Source organism: Hemicordylus capensis, chromosome 14, assembly GCF_027244095.1.
Source record: "Hemicordylus capensis ecotype Gifberg chromosome 14, rHemCap1.1.pri, whole genome shotgun sequence".
NCBI classification, from domain to species: domain Eukaryota; kingdom Metazoa; phylum Chordata; class Lepidosauria; order Squamata; family Cordylidae; genus Hemicordylus; species Hemicordylus capensis.
This window is the reverse complement of record NC_069670.1, coordinates 11,473,087-11,489,462: the sequence shown is the minus strand read 5'-3', so window position 1 is coordinate 11,489,462 and position 16,376 is coordinate 11,473,087. Positions and strand designations below refer to the sequence as shown.

General features: G+C 55.0%; 1 protein-coding gene across 1 annotated transcript; it reads left to right on the top strand.

The window, feature by feature from the left end:
- The first annotated feature begins 1,097 nt into the window (after window positions 1–1,097).
- On the top strand, window positions 1,098–15,911 carry STIP1 (stress induced phosphoprotein 1). The gene is made up of 14 exons (XM_053277721.1): window positions 1,098–1,254; window positions 4,516–4,725; window positions 6,298–6,439; window positions 8,046–8,187; window positions 9,291–9,459; window positions 9,808–9,934; window positions 10,533–10,635; window positions 11,129–11,249; window positions 11,573–11,669; window positions 12,263–12,387; window positions 12,612–12,648; window positions 12,929–13,032; window positions 14,297–14,469; window positions 15,396–15,911. Exons 1-14 carry the CDS (start codon window positions 1,246–1,248, stop codon window positions 15,466–15,468), a joined length of 1,632 nt encoding a protein of 543 aa, XP_053133696.1. The 5' UTR covers window positions 1,098–1,245; the 3' UTR covers window positions 15,469–15,911.
- Window positions 15,912–16,376: the final 465 nt, after the last annotated feature.

Below are 16,376 nucleotides of genomic sequence, written 5' to 3'. Positions count from 1 at the left end.
CATTGCTGGCTAGGCTAAATTCAGGTGGGTTGCCAAGGCACCACCAGAGCAAGTTAGGAACCCAGTTTCTATTTATAGCCAGAAAACTAATCTCGTTGCTTGCCTTCCACGGTCCTGAACAGCAGCTTCAATGCAGACAAAACAAACAGAAAGTTTGATTTGTTGTTAAGAGTGTAACAGAAGGCAGCAAGAAAACTTCCGCTTTTGGATAAACAAGCAACCTAAGTGACTTTCGCATAACAATAACTTAAAGCTCTGAGAACACGTGTTAAGCCTCCGCGCCAGCCTACCTTAGAAGATTTAAAGACGATGGCGAGGTTCCCACCCCCCTCAAAATAACACAAGTAGTACTATGAAGAATACGTTGTGCTCTGAAAATACGTGTAAAGCTGCATGGTGTCGTATTTTGGAAAATGAAGTGGAAGAGGCGAAACAAACAGAGATACTATGAAATTCAGCAAAAATAACAAACGACGAAAACTTTTTTTAAGTATAAGTTCTCCTAGGCATTTTCTTTAAAGTTGCGCTAGGGATTTTAAACAACAACGTCATAAAATATGCTACGAAAACAGGACTATGAAGCCCGCACGACGACATCCTTTCTTGCATAATATTAAGGGCTACAAAAATCCCATTTCCTGAATCCTGAGCTCTGTGGCCCATCTTTTTAAAAGGCCTGACGGTGACGTCACCCCTTTTGCCCATTCAAGGGCGCCCCACGAGGGGAAATCTGAGAAGCCAATGAGAAAGAGTTGAGAAGAGGCAGATGGGTGCGGCCACAGATGACGCAAAAAAAAATCCTCTCCCACCCAATAGAATTGCAGCGGAAGGCGGGCGCTGTTGTAAGGAATAAAGCCACTCTCTCTTTCCAATGAGGAGCTGAGAAAGCTACTCAGCCCCGCCTTTCCAGACGCTTGTCAAGCCCACGGGCCTATGGTGAGCCCCTGACGGAAACCTGTCAGCGCGTCCTATAGGCGGAGATTTGCGTGGAGGGCGTTAGATATTTGCCAATGAGACCGAGGCAGGGGCGGGCACTCGGGAAGAAAGAGAGGGAGAGGAAATGGGCCCACCCCCTCTTTCTCCTGGCCTATGAATGAGGAGGAAGGGGACGCGGGAGCCAATCAGAGGGCGGGTGCGGAGCGCGAGGGTTCTAGCAGCTTCCAGAAGGCGGGCGCAGGAAGGTGAAGTAACTAAAGGCTCAAGGCGAGGCGGCGGCAGTGGCGGCGCGGAGACTCGGCTGGCGCCATGGAGAAGGTGGGAGATCGCTCAGGGAGAACGGGGAGGGTGGTGGGAGAAGAACAGCTGAGCCCATCCCCCAGCGCAAAGGCCTCTGGGAAGATGGAGGTCAGGGTGGGGGGGCCATAGTGTGTGTGTTTTGCAAAGGTTCATGGGAAGTGGGGGGTCTCAGGTGGGGGGCAAGGGATCATGGGAATTCCCGGGTGGGGAGGGGTCTGCCAGGGAGAGAGGGTTGGGGGGGCTTTGAGGGAAGGCTGTGTAGGAGAAGGCCTGCGCAAAGCAGGATGGGAAAGTCAGGCTATGGGGGGTGGGGGGCCTAGAAGGGGCAGCAAGTGAGGGGAGGTGGGGTGCTGTCAGCAAGGCACTCTGGGAAGGGGGCTCATGGGCTGAGGAAGCCTTGTGTGGAGGTAAGGCTCTGCCTGTGCAAGGCATCATGGGAAAGTGGGGGCAAGGGTGGGGGGGTGAGGACTGGGGGGGGCGTGTCCTGAAGGAACCCTGAGTGAAGGTGGGGCTTTGGCTGCAAAGCGCACGGGAAGGGGGCTCAAAAGGGATCCTGGGTTCAGGAGGGTCTTGGAGGAATAGGGATAGATTTACTCATTATACTGAGGCCATCACATCATACAGAGCATGACACTGACTGGCAGCAGCTTTCCAAGGTTTCGGGCAGGGGTCTCTCCCAGCCCTACCTGGAAATGCTGCCAAGAATCTAACCGGGGACCTTCCGTAGGTAAGCATGCAGCAGGTATCCTTCTTGAGCTGCTATCTTGCAGCCGTCCCATGTAGCCACCCATCCAAATGCAAACCAAGGTGGGCTCTGCTTGGCAAAGAGGAGGATTCAAGCTTGCTCCCACAAGACCAGCTCTCTTCCCCAGGAAACCGCCATGTCTGGGAACGGGGTGGGGGAATTGAGACAGGGAAAACCGCATATCCCTGGGGAGGATTCCATGAGGAAGCTTTTGGGCTGTGTGGTGATGTCTGGGAGTCAAGTTTGGGGTGAGGCATGGGTTATAGGGAACAGGTTGCGTAGCTGCCCGAACATCCTGGAGGTGGCTTCCTGGGCTGTGAGGTGTTCCTTTTGGGAGGGGAGCCTTTTGAGTGGGTAGGAAAGTGTGGGCAGTGAAGCAAGAGAAGCTTCGAGGGAGAGGACGCTACTCCTTGGGAAACCAGGCGGAAGCTGGGCTCTCTGGGGGTTGCTTGCCGGGCCTTGCAGCTGTTTGTTTGGTGTGTGTGGTTTGTCGGGAGCCTTTGGGGCTGACCCCAGCCTGGCATGTCCCGGCATGTCGCCGCTGCCAGAGCGGAACTTCAAGGTAGGCATTTCAGTCATGGCATTCCTGGGGAGGTGAATGTGTGAGCATAGCTAGAGGAGGCCCTGTGGGTCGGGGCATCTAAGCACCTGCCTGGTGGTGGTGATCTCTTTCTTCCTGGAGGTGGAGGAAGACTATGAATCTTCCTGCTGCTGAATTAGCCTTTTTAGCCAGACAGGCCACAGGCCGCACCGGCAAGGTGGCTTTCACGTGGAAGTGAAAATCCAGGCCTGTGGGGCAAGCAGGGAGGGATCCAGAAGCTGGCCCTCTTGCCAAGGTTATCCCATGGCAAGCTGGCTGTACTCCACTTGCATTGCTTCCCAAAAGTGGAGCTTCAGCTCTTCTCCCCCACCTCCATTGCCTGGCTTGTGGTTAAGGACCATGTGCTTCTCCCCCGTGAAAGCAGGTACCCTCTGGACTTGGTGGGCACATGTGTGGATCTTGCCACATTGCATTGTGCGGCTGCATCTCCTCTGACAGCCATAATGACGGGGTCCTGAGCTGATGTACTAGACGGAGTGCTTCTCCCAAATAAAGGCTGCTGAAAGCACTGCCTGTTCTGCCATCTGTAACCTCGGCAGTTGGTCCCCGTCTGAATGGAGCTGTGATTCAGAGGCAGCCGTCTCTGGCTTGCCATTTCCTCCAGCAGCAGCCTTGGACGCAACGGGGACTTTGCATTTGTACTGGCAGGTCGTGGGCTGCACACTCAGGCAGGCCGCAGATGCTGCAGCCTCGGCTCTCCTTCCTCTGGAGCTCATTAGCCAGAGATGTTTCTGCCTGTGGCAGCAGTGACTCATTCCTGGGGGCCTCTCTGTCCCTCCAGCTCGCTCGCATTTCTTCCTAGAAGGAAGCCCCGTGTGTGCTCTTGGGGGTATCTTCTTGTTCCAAGGGTGGCCAGCTAGTCAGTGGTGGGCCAGATGCCCTCCCCAAGGCACGACATCTGGTCTCGCAAAGGTTGTTTAGGGGCTGGCAGGAAAGTTTGCAGAAGAGAAATCTTTTCCACTTGTAGGAAGCGGAGTGGCTCTGTGCTTGATTCTGAGTGTAACGATAAAGAGGCATCTCGTGGATGGCACTGGGCATACATAATTGGATGCAAAAAGGTGCTCCCTCCACAGGAAGCCCTTGCTGCTGATCTGTGCCAGCTTGGCCATGGAGCCTGGCCATCTGTGAGGGGCTGGATAAATGAGGCCTGGTATGCCACTGGTGCCCCAGTGCCATCCACGGACATTGATCAAGAGGGTGGAAGGAACCTTGAAAATGTCAAAGGTGGTGCTGTGAGAGTCGTCCTGCTCTTCTTCCAAGGAGCTCCGGGTGATGGGCAAAGTTCTCTCTCCAGTTTACAACAGCCCTGTCAGGTAGGCTAGGCCAGGCCAAGGGATGGTGACGACTAGCCCAGGGTCAGCCAGCGAGTTTCATGGCTGAGTGGAGATTTGAATGTCCACCCTAATCATACTGCTACATCTGTGCTGAAGTTAGGAACAGAGGAAGCTGCCCTAGACTGAGTCAGACCCTGCGTCCATCTGGCTCAGTATCGTCTACCCAGACTGGCAGCGGCTTCTCCAAGGTTGCAGGCAGGAGTCTCTCTCAGCATCTGGAGATGCTGTCAGGGAGGGAACCTGATGCTCTTCCCAGAGCGGCTCCATTCCCTCAGGGGAATCTTTTCCAGATGCCGTAATGAGCAAAGAGAACCCCTAGAGCCTGGCGACTTTTCAGATTGCTGGAGGGAAAGGTTGCGGGGAGGGAGGAGGAAGAGGCCCCTTTTCTTGCTGGCCACCGTAGCGAAATGTCTCTGTCTGCAGTTATGGCAACAGTGGGTGTTAGACTTGCGAGGCCTCCTCTGAATGGGCAGTCCAGGACGCTCCGTCTCTGAAGTAGTTCAGTGGGGCAGTCGCTTGTTTCACTGGGTTACTGGCACACCGAATCTCCGAGCCTGAAGTTTTTCTTCTGCTTTTTTTTTTTTTAAAAATCCTACCAGGTGAACGAATTGAAGGAGAAGGGTAACAAGGCTCTGAGTTCAGGCAACACTGCCGAAGCCGTCAAGCACTACTCGGAGGCCATCAAGTTGGACTCCTCCAACCATGTGCTGTACAGCAACAGGTCTGCAGCTTACGCCAAGAAAGGCGAGTACCAGAAAGCCTTGGACGACGCTTGCAAGACGGTGGAGCTGAAGCCGGAGTGGGGCAAGGTAAGACGGGCTTTCTGGCCGGGGAGCGTCCCCATTCTCTGCCCGGCTTCTAGTTGTGCTTGCCTGGCTTCCCTCCGCTGCTAATTGTGGCTCGTCCGAGAGCATCTGCTCTGCATGCAGAATGTCCAGCTTCAGTCCCAGGCAGGTCGGTCTGGAAAAAACCCTGCTGGGGTGCTCAGAGCTGCCACCACTCTGAGCTTGAAGAACCCTCAACTCGGCCTGCCTGACTTGGTCTAAGGGAGCTTCCTGCGTTCACTTGGGAGCTCTGTCGCTTTGCCTGGTCTCCCTACCACGCAATGCCAGAGAGCCAGTGCCTTGCGGAGAAGTGAGGGCACTTCAGCGGCGGCGTCTTCCTGTGGCTGGCTGTGTGTGAGTGTTGCCTGCCGAAGCTCCCCGCTGAAATAAGAGCATCTCCTCCTCTTGTTTGTTTTCTGGAAGACCCTCGAGACTCGTCTGTTCTTGCAGGCTTTTAATTAGAATTAATTTTAATAATTGGTTTTAATAACTGTTTTATGTGATTGTTTTTATTTAAAAATTGTTTTAAACTTTGTACACTGCCTAGAGATGTGCATATCAGGCGGTGCGCAAATATGATAAAGAAATAAAAATTCCGTGGCTTGACTCTTGGCTGCACCACTGTGTTGTACAAGGAATGTTTAGGCTAGAGAGAGCATTACGAACTCACCCAGACGCATCTGCGTTAAATCTGCGAGGAGCATAAATTGAAGGCACTCGTAGCAGCCACACAAGCTATAAGCAGGTTGGGATCTGGTCACTGTTTGCAAAGCCGGTGTCCGGGGAGAGAGGCAGCGCTGGTATGATTTGTGGCGTGCCAATCCTCCCCGCAAGGGAACGGGCAGGGGAAGCCGGTCAGCCTTCTTCCAATCTGCAAAAACGCTCCTGCCTGGGAAGGATTATTTCTTGGCACAGGCACCCCCGTGGCTGGCTGTCGACAAGCTCGGAGGAGCTGGAGTGTTCAGCGTTGCCGGCCTCGCTTTCAACGAGGTTCTCTGTCTCTTTATGTATGTGGGGCCCGTATACCCTGCTTTCTTGTCCAAAGAGAGCTCGAGGCGGCATGTGTGAAGGCAGCGGGGAGAACGACAAAGTGGGAGCCAGCCAATAAATTAAAAAAAATGAAACTCCAAAATAGTGGGAGCAAAGCCAGCCTCCCGGATATGAAGCTGCCTTTGCTGGGGGTCAGGCCCCTGGCCCATCGAGCACGGGACGGTCTAGGCCAGGGTTTCTCAACGTGTGGGTCCCCAGATGTAATTGGACTTCAGCTCCCATAATTCCCAACCAAAGACCACTGGGGCTGGGATTATGGGAGTTGAAGTCCAATAACATCTGGGGACCCACACGCTGAGAAACCCTGGTCTATGTGGACTGGCAGCAGCCTCTCCCCAGGCTCTCAGGCAGAGGTCTTTCCTACCCCAGCAACCTGGAGATATTTGGGGTTGGACTTGGGGGGGGGGCTTGCAGAAGGGGTGGCTTCTGCCAGCAGCCTCTCCCCAGCTCCCTGCTCCTGGCTCCCAAGGATTCTCGCTGACCCAGCCCTTCTCCTGTTCTCTGCAGGGCTACTCCCGCAAGGCAGCTGCCTTGGAATTCCTGAACCGCTTTGAGGAGGCCAAGAGGACATACGAAGAAGGGCTGAAACATGAGCCGGGCAATGCGCAGTTGAAGGAAGGCTTGCACAACATGGAAGCCAGGCTGGCTGGTAAGGCGGGGGGCGGGGGTCGTGCTCTGGTCTGCTGCCTCCCTTCAGCTCCCCAAAGCCTCCCCTGCCCTTCTAGTTCCGTAACGTGTTTCAAGCAGAGATTGGGAAGTAGTTGGCCAAGGCCGGAGCCGTTCTTTTCTAAAAGTGGGGATGACATGGCAGGAGGCGGCCAAGAACATGGGCTCTCGAGAATAACAGTCCTCCCGAGGGTTCCCAGCAAGGATGTGTCGAGCTTTGGGGGCTCGCTTGCCCGCTGACGGGGGCTCCCCCACAGCAGCTTGTGGGGACCTCCTCAGGTCTGAGCGGTGCCACACTGAGGGGCCAGGAATGAGCCAGGAGAATGGGGAGAGGCTCGCCGTGTGGGGGGGTGGATAGATGGTTCCGAGTGCAGAAGAGGGAGCAGGCTCTTCCTTGGCGCAGGGACGTAGGAAGCGGTCTTCTCTCCCAAGTCAGACCTTGGTCTACGCAGCCCAGTATTCTCCACACTGTCGGCTCTACAGGGTTCTTGGCGGCCCTTCTGGAGATGCTGCCAGGGATCAAACCGGGGGCCTTTTGCCACGGAGCTGCCTCTCCTGTGCTGCAGAAGCTGGAGGGCACTGAAGTGCCCATCTTTTGCACATCTAAAAGAGAGAGCTTGCGTGGAGTGTAATGCAGACGCCCAAGATCATCTTCTCACCATGTTCTGGTCTGTGGTGTCAACATGGACCCTTCGGAGTCCTCTGCTTGAGGCTGAGCTGGTTACTTTTAGATCGCCTTCTGCTTGGCCGAGTGATGGAGCCGTGGTCTCCAAGCCAGCCTCTTGGGTGGCCCAGCAACCTCGCTGCAAGGAGGCTGCTGGGTGCGTTTGCTCCTGCAGGGAGAGCGGGGAAGCTCTCACTCCTCCGTTGGCAGTTTCTTGGGCCTCCATAAGAAGTCCTGCCTGGGCCTAGAAATCCAGAAGTTGCAAGTTCCGGGGAACACAGCTTGCCTTTGGAAACCCCAGGGGGAGGTGTTGGCCAGCCTTCTTCTGCCCCCTTGACTCCTTCCTGTATTGCCTGGCAGTGTTCCCCCAAAGGCATGCGTACGTGCGTGCACTCACAAGTTTTTGGATATCCGCTCAGTTAACTTTAGACCCCACTCTGGTTGAATCAGGAAGGCCCCACTCTGAATGCAGGTATGCACACGCTGCCTTGGTCCTGCCCCCCAGAATAAAACTCATTCCGCACCGAGATTTAAAAAGAGAGAGAGAACACACTGTTGCCTGGCCTGGGTAGCTGGGGATGAACTCCCAGCTCGGCACTGGGGCAGAGGGGAGATCCTGCAGAGAGAGCGGGGCTTCAGCCTCCTTGGTAGTCTGAGTCATCCCTGCAGGCCTGGGCCTGCCTGCCTGCGTGATCTGGCTCTGGAACCAGCAGGGTTCAGGCAGAGCGGGTATTTCCACACGAGCTCGCTGCTGAACGATGCAGCTAGCGGCAGGAGCATCACGCCCCGCACGAGGTGATCCGCCGGCTCTGCACGTGCCCAAGGTAGGCTTGTTATCTGTTCCACTGTGGCTGCCCAAGCCAACCTCTTCTCTCCCCCCTGGTTTTCCATTCCCTCCCTCCCTCCCGCCTGCTTCTCCTTCCAGAAAGGAACCTCATGAACCCTTTCAACCTGCCCAACCTCTACCAGAAGCTGGAGAGTGACCCCCGCACTAGAGGCCTGCTGAGCGACCCAAGCTACCGGGATCTGATTGAGCAGCTCCGCAACAAGCCCTCGGAGCTGGGGACGTAAGTGTGGTGCGGGGCTGCCATGGGAACTGCCGTGCAGGATCAGGCCGAAGGGGCACCCTACCCTGTGTGTCCTCCAGCCCTAGCTAGCTTTTGAGAAACTCACGGGCAGGAGATGACCCCAGCTCGAAACTTGGCAGCACGTGGTGTTTGTTCATGTACTAGATTCCATTTGGCAAATAGCTTGTCCTTGGGAGAGAGCTGGGTGGGCAGGCTGCCCACTGCCCTCTGCCACTTTCTGACAACACAAACTTGGGGAGGCAACATCCAGAGGTGGAGTCACAATCCTACCTAGAGCCATGGAAGCTGGGGCTTCCTGCACACAAAACAGATCTTCTGCCGCTGAGCTATGAACTCTCAGCATAAGCTGCCTCATACAGAGTTGGGCCGTTGGGCCATCTAGCCAGGAATCGTCGGCAGCATTTCTCCAGGGGCAATTCTCTGGGCAACGGAATCAGGCATGTTACCACTTCTTCAGTTATTGTAGCCATTATCGAGGTTTCAAGCTGATCTTGTATATGCCCACTGGCAAGAGGACATCCCCTACCATAAGGCCGTGTTTTTACCGAACCCTTAAAATATTGCAGATGGTGTCTGCAAGTCACGGAATGCATCAGTAACGGAATCAGGACCTTTGGACATCATTGCTGGTTCAGTTACCAACATATTTTGTGTGCTTCAGACATTATCTGTAGTAATCAAAGGTTTCCTAAAAATATGGTCTTTAGAGATGTTCTCTTGCCAGCAGGTATATATAATATCCCCTTGAAAAAAATGCGCTTCTGACTACAGTCAGGGAGAGGGGAGTGGTCACATGCCTGATTCTGTTGCCTTTGGAACGGCCCCCAGGAGCCTTCCAAGCCCTCCCTGGAGGTGCAGCCAGGGCTGGAATCGGAGCACCTGCTTTGCATGCAGAAGGTCTCGTCCACTCGGCTACAGCCCCTCCTAAGTGATGGAGAGAGAGGCCTGCCCAGGGTCACCTAGGTGGGTCTGTCTGTGCCAGAGGCAGGACCAGAGCACAGGTTTCCGTCACTCAGTCCTGGATCCACCGATCTCCAGGCATCACCTGCAGTTCACCCAGGCATGCCCTCGCTTCCCCACAGGAAACTGAAGGACCCCCGAGTGATGACAACCCTGGGAGTGCTGCTGGGTGTTGACTTGGCCGGCGCCGATGATGAGGATGAAGCGATGTCTCCGCCCCCTCCGCCTCCCCCCAAGAAGGAGCCCAAGCCGGAGCCCATGGATGAGGACCTCCCGGAGAACAAGAAGCAGGTACTGGATCTTGGCCTGGCCTCTGGGCTGCAGCGTGAGGACACTCGTTCCAGAGAGACTGCCAGCTTGGCTTTTACTTAAGATGTGTACAAAGGCTTTGTGCTTAAACAATATCCAAGACATCAAAAACAAAATAAGTAGAAAGTAAAATATTATCCATAGGATTCTTGCAAAAAATAGACCTCATCTGTCATTTCTCTTGACAGATATCTTTAAATTACTGTAGATTTGTAACATAAAGGTCTATGTATAGATATAAGAATTTGGCTGGATTACTTAATCTGTTTGGCTTGCTAGAACTGTAAAAAACAAACTTGAAACAATCTAGATGCCTTTGTTCTCTTTCAGGCTCTGAAGGAGAAGGAGCTGGGGAACGAGGCCTATAAGAAGAAAGACTTTGAGGCGGCCCTAAAGCATTACGACAAGGCAAAGGAGCTGGACCCAACCAACATGACCTACATCACGAACCAAGCAGGTGAGGCGGGGTGGGGGGGGTGCTTCCTCCCCACGGCCCCAGGAGATTTGAGGTGTCCAGCAGTCTGTGGGGCAAGAATGTTAAGTTGGCTCAGTCAAGTTATGTAAGGTTGCAGACACTTATGGAGAGCTTTCCGTTAGCCCCTGGTTGGAAAGAGGCAAGGGAGTCCTTCACACGAGGGTTGGAGGGCTTTTCCTCCTGTCTTGTTAAAGAGCTGGGCAGAGGCAGTGGGTAGGAAGGCGCCCTCTTCCCCCTCCCACCCCAGCTGCTGCTGAGTGGACGGCCACTTTCTCCCCCTCCCACCTTCTTTCCCTCGCACATGATCCCAAAACAAGAGCACACACAGCTCCCACACTAGTGGGGGGCATTCGTCCTACCCTAATTAGCATTGCATGAACCCACCTAAAATGGGCCTTTGGAACACTCATCTGCAAAATCTGGCCCAGCTCATTTTATATTATTATTACAATAAAACTATTTGTTAGCTGTCCCCAAACTGTTAGTATACTATTGGGCGACATTTCTGGTGTGCGCAGCAGGCTTTGTGTACTTTCTCATGAGAAAAATAACAGTTATTGCTGCTCCACTCCTTCTCTAGCGGTGTACTTTGAGAAAGGAGATTACAATAAGTGCCGGGAGCTGTGTGAACAGGCCATCGAGGTGGGGCGTGAGAACCGGGAGGACTACCGGCAGATTGCCAAGTAAGTGGCCTGGCTCCCCATAGCCGGGGCTGTTCATCTCTTAGCAGGCTTTCGGCGGGGGGGGGGGGGGGGGGGGGGCTGGTTGGTGATTGCTTGAAGAGCTCACTTGTCCTTATTGGAGAGGAGGAGGGAGGCCATGTCACTAGTCTGCTATCTGAAAACCTAGCTTTCTGATCTGTGTCCATGTGGACCCAGAATCTTGAACTAGTGGGACCTGGTTGCTCACAGAAACAAGTTTTGAGTGTCAATTGAATGGACAGCTAGAGAGAGCTGCTGTTTCGCGCATGGTGCAATATGACCACGATGCCACGGAGCTGTCGGATCTCTGCTCTGCCTGCCCATCTACCCTGTAAAGAAGCCTCCTCTCTCTCTCGCCTGCCTCTTCAGTTCCCCACAATACCATCTTAGGGGCATTGGAGGCTGAGATTTCTCTCCTATGGGGTGGGGGGAGATTTACCAGCTCCTGATTCTAGGCCCGTTCACTTGCCCCTAGAGCTTACGCCCGGATCGGCAATTCCTACTTCAAGGAGGAGAAGTTCAAGGAAGCCATTCAGTTTTACAACAAATCTCTAGCCGAGCACCGGACTCCGGACGTGCTGAAAAAGTGCCAGCAGGCAAGTCTTTGATTCCAGAGCGCTGCGAGTTGTGACTTGTGTAGCCCTTCCTTTCCCCCTGCGAGGTCTGGCTTCCTCTGGCAGTGGGGACTCCTGAGTCTCAATACCAGCATCCCATCTTCCATCTGAGTTGGCACTTTGCAGCTCCTTCAGAATTCCTGCCTCTTCTTCAAATCCCACCAAAAACATGAAGTTTCTTTAAAAACTGAAAAGCTGTCGATTTGGAGCATTGTGTGTCGGAGGATATTGCTTTCCTCTTCAAAATACTCCATTCTACCGGGTATGGCCGCCTGTATTAAAATAATCCCACTGTCTCTCTTCAGGCCGAGAAGATCTTGAAAGAACAGGAAAGACTAGCCTATATCAACCCCGACATGGCCCTGGAGGAGAAAAACAAAGGCAACGAGTGTTTCCAGAAAGGTGAGCGTTGGGGCTTCGAGCCCCTCTCTGCATGTTGGCCATTGTGAAGACCAGGGGCTGTTGGCTAGCTGCCGAGGACTACCGGGTAGGACTGGGAGAAGGGGTGGGTTTTAGCCAATCTCCAGGTACCACAGGACTGCTTCTTCGTTGATCCGCTGCAGGAATAGTCCTGTGATGCCTGGAGGCTGGCTAACCCATTGTGATGCAAGCCTCTGCCAGAGCATAAACAGTTCAGCCACCGCTGGAAGACGCAAGTTGTGCCGTCCGGGTCTAGCATCGCCAGTCTTCTCAGAGAAAACTCAAGCTGCTAGTCCTCAGGCCTGCAAGGCTGTGCAGTGCCGGATCTAGGCCAAGGCCCATCAGCTTCCTGCTCCCAGCAGCAGCCAACCTAGGGGCCTCTGGGAAGCCCCCGAGCAGGGCGTGACGGCAATAGCCCCCTCCTCACTCTTGCCTGCCGCCCCCTCCCCAGCAGCAGCAGCTGACTCTTAGTGACATCCGGCCTCTGGGCACAGGGTCCTTCCAGCCTGTCCGCAGAGTGCTTTGAGCCCTGCATGCAGCCAGGCATCCTTTGACCCTCCTGCTTTTCTGCCCAGGGGACTATCCGTGCGCCGTGAAACACTACACGGAAGCCATCAAGCGCAATCCCAACGATGCCAAACTGTACAGCAACAGAGCCGCCTGCTACACCAAACTACTGGAGTTCCAGCTGGCACTAAAGGTGAGTCCGGCGGGCTGGCTTTGAAAAGGTGCTCTGGGGAACCTGAACCTTTGGGGAGTTTGTCGGCGCAAAGACCCAACTTCCCCGGAAGATGGGTGGTCAGCGGGCAACAAGGCCAGCTTGGCTGGGGAAGGTTGGAGGGCATCTGCGTTGGGAGGAGAGGGGCCAACTGGCCATCCTCCCTTGGGAAAGGGGCCTTACCAAGGGCTGCTCTTGCTCCGCAGGACTGCGAAGAATGCATCCGCCTAGAACCCTCCTTCAGTAAGTACACGGACTTGGGTAGGTTAACTTGGAAGGGGGCAAGCCAAGGCCAGTGAGCCAGGGAAATGCAGGAGGAGAAGGGATGGAAGGAGATGCAGATGTGGACAGCTGTGAGCTGGAGCAGGGCAGTGTCATCGGGGTGGAGAGGTGGGCGCCCTCCCTCCGGACGGAGGAGATGGAGGGCTCCCCACGATGAGCGCTGACAAAAGGGGGGGGCTCAGAGTTGGGGAGGCAGCCCCTCCCCCGTTTGAGGGGCTCACGGCCTGCTCTTGGCTTGCAGTCAAGGGCTACACACGCAAGGCAGCCGCGCTGGAGGCCATGAAGGATTATACCAAAGCCATGGACGTCTACCAGAAGGCCCTAGAGCTGGACTCCAACTGCAAGGTGAGCGCTGGCTGGCTGGCTTCCCTTCTCGAGGGAGCCCAGCTGGGGACACTGGTGCGATCCCTCCCCGTCCGCCCGGGAGCCGAACGGAGGCTGCCTTCTGGGTGGGAAAGAGGGGCCTTCCCAAGAGACAGGGCTTGCAATGCACACAGCTTGGGCCCTCCAGTTGGAATACAGCTCCCATCATCCCCAGCCACAGTCCCGGGCGATCTGAGGTGGTGCCGTCCAGCATCTGCAGGAGGGAAGATTGTGATTCCTTGGCGGGGCAGAGAACCATCTTCAGATTCCTTTTTGCTCTGGAAACTGCTTGGAGAACCTTCTTTTCCTTGAAGAGGCAGAGGGGAGGGGTTCCAATGCTGGATCCCAGATGAGCTCTGCCCAGCGGAGCATCCCTCCCACTGGCTGTGGCTAGCAATCTGGGTGGTCTCCCCCGCTTATTTAGATTGTGTGCCCTTTGGGGCAGAGAACCATCCCTCTGGGAACCTTTTTCCTCGAAGAGGCAGAGTGGAGGGGTCCTAATGCTAAACCATAGAAGAGCTTTCTTCCCCTCGGGCAAAAGTTGGCCTTGGCAAGGGGCCGTTTCGCAAAATGGCAGTGCTCTTCTGTGTAGCAGGGGGAGAGCGCCTGTCCCCCTTCAGCCCAGCAGTCTGCCTCCCTTGGGTTTCCTTTTAGATGGTGAACCCATTTGGGAACCATCTTGCTTTTGCTATGAAAACAGCATTTCCGTTTTCCATTGCTTTTGCTGTGGAAACAGCTTCGGGAGCGTCTTGGTTGCAAAGCGGTGTATAAATGCCGTATTTCCCCAACTAGAAGAGGACTCTGAATTGAAGTCACTCCCCTTAAAATAATAATAAAGTCACTCCCCTTAAAAAAAAATAACAACAATAATAAAGTTTATACCTGTACTTATCCCAGATGAAGAACACTCTGGATTTAAGGGGACTCGCATGGTTTCTAATATCAAAGAACCTGTTGGGGCGGCGGGGGGGGAAGAGACCTGGAGTCGGAGAGTATTTTTAGTGAAGTCGTCTGTGCTTGTGCATGTACAGAGTGCCCCCTTCGAGAACTGCCTGGGGGTCCTTGGCTTCCTGCAGCCTGTGCGGTTGTGGTGGCCAGAACCCAGGGCAGAGAGAGCTCTCCCGTGCCGGGTGGGTGTGTTGCCAGGGCCACCTTGCCCGGCGGGGGAAACCGGGAGGCCTGGTTGGGAGCGAGAGTTGCGGTGCCCCAAGCAGAGCCCCTCGCAGCGCCGCCTTGTGCCCCACAGGAAGCCTCTGAGGGCTACCAGCGCTGCCTCATGTCCCAGTACAACCGGAACGACAACCCCGAGGACGTGAAGCGCCGGGCCATGGCGGACCCCGAGGTGCAGCAGATCATGAGCGACCCTGCCATGAGGCTGATCCTGGAGCAGATGCAGAAGGACCCTCAAGCCCTAAGCGAGTGAGTGGAGGGCGGGGGGGGGCTCCGCTGGGTGGCGGGTGGATGAAGCGGGTCGTCCACCGCGGGCTGGTCCAGCTGGTTGCTTTATCTCCAGCAGGGCAGGTTCAGCACCCTGCCTGTCTGTGTTTGCATTTCTGCCCTGCTTTTCCTCCCTGGAGCCCAGCGCATGGTTGCATTGCGTGGATCCTCGTGATGGATCGACAGGTCAGGCGGGGATGGAAGCGACTGGCCCAGAGTCGGCCAGTGAGTTTTGTGACTGAGTGGGGATTTGAACTCGGGTCTCCTCGGTCCCAGTCAAACACTCTCAACCACTAGAAATATGGTGGTGTGCAAAATCATGCACGACACGGATAAAAGGTGGATAGAGAGAGACTTCTCTTTCTCTTAGAATGGAACCTGGGGTCCTTTGTCGAAGCAAAATGCTGGGAGATTCGGGACAGATTAGAAGAAGTACTTCTTGGCACGCCGTGTCGTTAGCTGCTGCGGGATGTGGTGATGGTCACCAATCCAGACCGTTCTCAAAGGGGATTTGAGGGCTACCAAAAGCTACTAGCCTTGGCATCTGTATCAGAGGGGGCGTGATGCCCCTGAACGCCAGGTGCCCAGGAGCCCCAAGGGAGGGCCGGTTCCCCTTTTCTCCCACTTGCTGCCTCCCCAAGTGCATGGGCAGGAGGCTGGTCTGAATGGGACCCAGCCTGAACCAGGAGGGCTTTTCTTCCTCTCTTGCACTTGGGCCATCTTGGGCAGTGGACTCGCTCAGTATCCCCCGTGGCTTCCGAAGCCCCCAGTCACATTCCCTGCAGCGAGGTCTCTCCATGTTGGGTGCTGTGATTGGGGGGATCTCGCTGTAATTCGGCAGAGCTGATCCTCTTCTTGAGCCACAGACCCCGAGGCAAATCTCTCCTCCTCCTTTCTCCCCCCCACAGACACTTGAAGAATCCGGTTATTGCCCAGAAAATCCAGAAGCTCATGGATGTTGGTTTGATTGCGATTCGGTGATGATTCTGACTCGGTGCCCTCCCTCCTCCCCCTGTTGAAAAGGGCAGCTGGGACTCATGGATGCTGGCAGCCTGCTCCGAGGGCGCGTCGCCTCTATGGGAGGCAGAGACTTACTTGTACAGTTGAGCGGTGTGTCGGTCTCTCTCTTCCTCATGCGTGCACACATGTTCCCGCCCAGCTGGCTCGGGGCCTGGCCTCTCCATCTCCATGCCCTGTTGCGCACGCACGGGCGCTCTCTTTCCCTCCCAGCGGTTATTTCCATTTGTGAGCTGCCCTCCTCCCCTCTCTTCTCTCTCCCTCCTCCCCTGCAGTTTTTAATTCTCTTCGCCAGCGGCCGTGGCGTGGGGAGGCTCCACTCTTGTTCGTTGTCTGGTTTCTTTTGGCTGTGAGGCTGCATTTTGTCTGCTGCGCACCCAATAAAAGAGCAAAGTTAGTGGCCTTGGCTTCCCGAGTCGCCTCCCTTCCTCGAACGTTCTCCTCGTCTGTCCAGAGGGCCGGCCGTGCCTTCGAGGTCCTGCCCACAGCTGCACGTGTGGGAAAGCAGGTTTTTTCCTTCCACATGTGCGTAATCTATTCCACTTTTTGCTGATTGTGGGGAGGAACCAGACCAGAAGCAGGGCCCTGGAATAAATATTTCTCCTCCCACCCTGTTTTGGGGATCTTTCCTTGGCTACCCCTTGGGCCTCTGCAATTTTACCCAATGGTGCTCTTGCTATTATAAGGACTAAAGCCGTGTGTGTGTGTAGGTTGGTTCACACAACGATGAATATGGTAGGACACGGGTGCTATCCAAGTCCAGGAGGTGCACGCGCTGCTGTCTTGTGATAGAGTGCGTTGATGGAACTGCCTCAGAGGAGTTTGGTCAGCACCCCCAGTTTGGGCGAATGTGGGGAATTTAACTCAAGTGG